The sequence below is a fragment of the Silurus aristotelis genome (assembly GCF_946808225.1).
Source record: "Silurus aristotelis genome assembly, chromosome: 28".
Lineage (NCBI taxonomy): Eukaryota > Metazoa > Chordata > Actinopteri > Siluriformes > Siluridae > Silurus > Silurus aristotelis.
Window position 1 is genome coordinate 3,453,391 of NC_139601.1, and position 4,909 is coordinate 3,458,299.

Below are 4,909 nucleotides of genomic sequence, written 5' to 3' on the forward strand. Positions count from 1 at the left end.
GCTATCGCAATTTACTCCTTAAACAGGTGGAAACTGGACCTTGTTCATTATACAAATAGCGAGTATCAACGGGCCTGGAAATGCCATTGGAAATGACGAGGATTAAAGAGTGGAAGATGAAAACTGAAACAAGTTGGGGGCAAAAAAAAAAAAAAAAAAGAAAAGAAAAAAAGTTTGACTTTAGATAAGTTCACACAGAAAGACTCGTACAATTTGGCGTGGGAAAACGTGTTAAAATGTCATAAATAAATAAACAAATAAACAAAGAAATGTGTTTATTTTAATACGAATTAATAAATAAATGATAATAAAAAAATAAAATCTTTCAAGACAATCAAACCATTATTTTAACTTGGTTAGAATTTCTCACATAAATAAACAATTAAAAAAGGCTTTAAAAAACCTGAACAAATTTTCAGAAATAAAATTCAACAGCACTGCGAATATAATATAATATATTGTATATATAATATATATATATTATATGATGTTTATATATATATATATATATATATATATATATATATATATATATATATATATATATATATATATATATATATATATATATATATATAAAAAAGTACACAAAGTTAATTAACCATACAAAGAAATTGCCTTTGCAGGAACCAAAAATAAATTAACAGATATTAAAGGTACCCTTGATGGTTTCACGTTTATTTCGTGGTGATAAAATCAGTTATTTAACTCTTGATTGTATTTATATAAAGATAATAATAGGAGGAAACAACAGGAAGAATACACACTGCTGTTTTTCTTTAAAACATTTGCGAGTGCACAGTATAGGTATGAATATGTGTGTGTGTGTGTGTGTGTGTGTGTGTGTGTGTGTGTGTGTGTGTGTGTGTGTGTGAGAGAATAGATTTAGGCCCAGACGCATCACTATTATAATAAATGTGTACTATCTGTGGAGTATAAGATATATATATATTACACCCCCCCCCCCCAATGGCCGTGTATAAATGGGCGGTAGCAGAGGACAGAGATGGCGATGGCTTTTCCGTGTCACCCCGAGAGAAAGGAGCTTATCAGAGAGAGAGTGTAGAAAATGTGACAGAGCAGTTAGTAGTGTGTGTGTGTGTGTGTGTGTATGTATGTGTGTGTGTGTGTGTGGGGGGGGGGGGTACGTGAAGGTAAACTATAACATCACCTTTTTTTTGGCTGTGCGTTTTCCACGAATGAACTTGGCAGAGGAGGAGGAGGGGGGAAGGGGGGTGTTCTGTCTTATTCTTTCCTTAACGAGGTCTGTAATGTCCTGTTAATTTTGTGTGTACTAGTTAATGAGCATTAATCTGCTACCCCTGGATGCTATTGTTCCCGAGATGGTCATTTGAATGTAAATGGGAGGAGGGAGTGAGAGGTGGTGGTGGTGGGGTGTGGGGGGTGACACTGTGAAAGCGAGGTGCTTATTAAAACTGATGTAGTGTCCCTGATTCTCTGGCTTCCAGCAGGAGACACCGGCGAAAGACGCTGCTCACACAAAGTTCGGCAGGGAAAAAAATAAAGCAATGGCGAGCTCTTTGCCCTTGGACACGGTCATGTCGTGCCCGAGACTCGAGCCCAGGAGCGCGATCGAGTCTTCTCCAAAACCCTTGGCTTTCTCCATCGACAGGATCATGTCCAAGACGACGGAGGAGCAGCGCAGGGGACCGGACAGCACTGACGGGAAGAGGAACGCCGTGTGCGCGCCCATTCCTTGCATGATTCCTATTCAACCTTTAGCCTACGACCTCCAGGCCAAAGCGCTGGTGAACTACTCCGAATTTTGGAGAGCGAATTTCCGGGGCGCGCTGTGCGCCTCGGCGGCGGCGACGTGCAAACCCAGCTGCGGCGCGTGCACCAAAACGGACTTGCTGCCGGGGAGCAGAGTTATCAAACCTCAAGTGATTCATCAAGCGATGGCCATGCCAGGCAACGCATCTTTGTACTATTTCAATTACCTGGACGCTGCGTATCACCAATCCGAGCTGCTCAGCGGACATTTGTTTTCTACAGTGGTCGCCAATTCGCAGGCGCAGGCGCAGGCTATGACTGCGCACCAGAAGCTGCTGCTGCTGGAGAGCGCAAAACTGGCCGAGAAAGTGCCCACGCCGCAGTACCCACATAAAGAGCGTCTCCCCGGACAGCTGGATCATCTAATGAAGGAGAACCACGGGCTGGCTTCTGAGAAGAACAGCGCCAAAGTGCATAGCAAAGCCAATACCTGTCCTGCGGACGGGAAACCCAAGAACTTCACGTGCGAAGTTTGTGGAAAGGTAAACAACTGGAACGATATTGAAACAAGAATTGGTGCTAGCAATTTCACACAAAAAAAAATGCATGCAAATAATTTCCTTTTAACAGCAAAAGCGTCAGTTAAATAGTGAGCTTTTTCCAATGTTGTGTACAAAAAAAAAGTAACACAATGGCACAAAAACGTGCATGCAAATAGAATCTTGAGCATAAAAAATCATGGCTTGCTTCTTTATATTTGTTTATTTGTAAACGAGCGCATATTGTTTTTTTTATTTTACTCGTAGGTGTTTAACGCGCACTACAACCTCACGCGCCACATGCCGGTGCACACGGGCGCCAGACCGTTTGTTTGCAAAGTGTGTGGGAAAGGTTTCCGACAGGCGAGCACGCTCTGTCGACATAAAATCATACACACACAAGTGAGTACCGCCAACAGCGTCAATTCACGTGCTGTGGTTTTTTTTTTTTGTATTTCTATTATTATTATTATTATTATTATTGTTGTTGTTATTATTATCATCATTAAGAGTAATAATAATTTTCATTTGTATGAAGTAAATAATATACTCTAACGTCCACTCCACGTGGCCTCTGCTGAACGAATCACGACCACTTGTTCACAGGAAAAACCTCATAAATGTAACCAGTGCGGCAAAGCGTTCAACAGGAGCTCGACGTTAAACACGCACGTGCGCATCCACGCCGGTTACAAGCCGTTCGTGTGCGAGTTTTGCGGCAAAGGTTTTCATCAAAAAGGTAAGAAGTGAAACTTGTGGCTTTAATGTTGAGGTCAGAAACACGCACACGGGATTGGATGTAAATATGAAGTGGCACTTAGTGGTAAAAAAAGAATGTGGAAATTGTCCACGGGTCACGGCGCAGAGCCTCTGTCTTTTTTTTAGGAAGTTTTGATTGTAAGCAAGTTTGACATCTGCTTGACTTTGACATGCACTAACGAAAAACCTTCATTGCAACTTTTGTAGTTTGGATTAAAAAGCATTTTTATCATTCTATTTTTTTTCTTTCCTGTAGGTAATTACAAAAATCACAAACTGACGCACAGCGGCGAGAAACAGTTCAAGTGCACAATCTGCAGCAAAGCCTTCCACCAGATCTACAACTTGACCTTCCACATGCACACGCACAACGACAAGAAGCCGTTCACGTGCGGGACGTGCGGGAAAGGCTTTTGTCGGAACTTTGACTTGAAAAAGCACGTGCGCAAACTGCACGAAAACAACGCGGCCTGCTTACGGACGGGTGAAGAATCATCAAGAGGACAAAACTGAGATTCACAGGACAAAAACAAGATACTTGTTGTACAAAAAAAAAAAAAAAAAGAAAAAAAAAAAAAAAAAAAAAAAAAGAAATTGGATGTGATTGGAATGGGAGCATCACTTTACAGCGGAATTGTAAATAAAACAGAATAAAATATTATTTAAAAAAATATTTGAAAGCATTTTATTAATCCAACGAATGATTTACTTGTTGCAAAAATGTATGCACAATATATTGTTTTAATGTAAACGCAGGTTTAATGTTTACATCGTTTTTTTTATATATTTTTTATTATTGTTCTACTTTAAATTTATTTATAAATGTCACACATGCGTGCTTTTAACATTAGTAAAATACAAATCTTTTGAAAAATAAATTCGAGACCACAAATCATTTTTAATTACTTTTAAAATGTTATTTAATAAAGAAAATAGCAACATACCTATTAACGTAGATAATATTTAAAATCTTTAGATTACATTCTTTGCGTCTTGAATAAAATTATTTATATTTGCAATTTATAATGTAAAAAAAAAAACATTATTATATGAATAACTATCAGGCAGTTAGAGGAAACATATGCGTCTTCACCATCAGTGCAGTTTCCACAAAAATTTCTCTGTACATGAAGTACATTTCCGACACGTTTCACACACTTTCATAATGCGATGTCGGAGCACACACACACACACACACACACACACACACACACACACACACACACACACACACGGACGTCCGACCGGCACGCGCACTCGACTTCCGTTTAATGGCTCAAATTATCAGATAAAACATGGACTCTTCAAAGTCTTATTATCTTAATGAAGTAAAGAGGCTCGGGGGGGAAGCTCGTGCGCATCCAGGCGCGCTCATAAAGCGAGTCTAGTCGATAATAAAAGTCCACATTTAATCACTGTAATAAGGCCGAATGTATTCCGCGCGCGCCTCCTGGAACAATATTATCCTAAATGCGCTCGCGGAAACGCTGATGAGAGACAAAGAGGGCGAGAGCAGCGCGTGATCGCAAATCTCCGAGTCCCAATTACCGGGTCAACGTCCACGGAGAGAAAGACAAAATACTACCGAATGCATGGCCTGGACAGGAGAATCTTTGTGCAACAAAAGATATATTATGTTCCACATTTTATTTTAAACCGAATAAGGTGATAAATAATTTCTCCATCATTCAATGCTTTACGGGTCAAAGTTCAGATGATTGGAGTCGCCATGTGACCGAACTTGAGACTTTCCTCAAATTATCCGGTGCATCATTTAAATATATCACCAGGCAGACATTTCCATCTTGCTGTTTTTTTTTTTTTTTCGTTGTTGTTGCAGTTTATTAATGCTGATTAATGATGCGTGTTTTAAATCA

General features: G+C 39.6%; 1 protein-coding gene across 1 annotated transcript; it reads left to right on the top strand.

Annotated features, from left to right (window-relative positions):
* Positions 1-1,283: 1,283 nt before the first annotated feature.
* On the top strand, positions 1,284-3,703 carry fezf2 (FEZ family zinc finger 2). The gene is made up of 4 exons (XM_083534764.1): positions 1,284-2,276; positions 2,541-2,675; positions 2,880-3,012; positions 3,289-3,703. Exons 1-4 carry the CDS (start codon positions 1,530-1,532, stop codon positions 3,543-3,545), a joined length of 1,272 nt encoding a protein of 423 aa, XP_083390890.1. The 5' UTR covers positions 1,284-1,529; the 3' UTR covers positions 3,546-3,703.
* Positions 3,704-4,909: the final 1,206 nt, after the last annotated feature.

Coding starts and splice junctions, on each gene's coding strand:
- fezf2 (XM_083534764.1), top strand. CDS start 1,530: ATGGCGAGCTCTTTGCCCTTGGACACGGTCATGTCGTGCCCGAGACTC. Junction 2,676..2,879: donor ATAAAATCATACACACACAA/GTGAGTACCGCC, acceptor ACTTGTTCACAG/GAAAAACCTCATAAATGTAA. Junction 3,013..3,288: donor CAAAGGTTTTCATCAAAAAG/GTAAGAAGTGAA, acceptor TCTTTCCTGTAG/GTAATTACAAAAATCACAAA.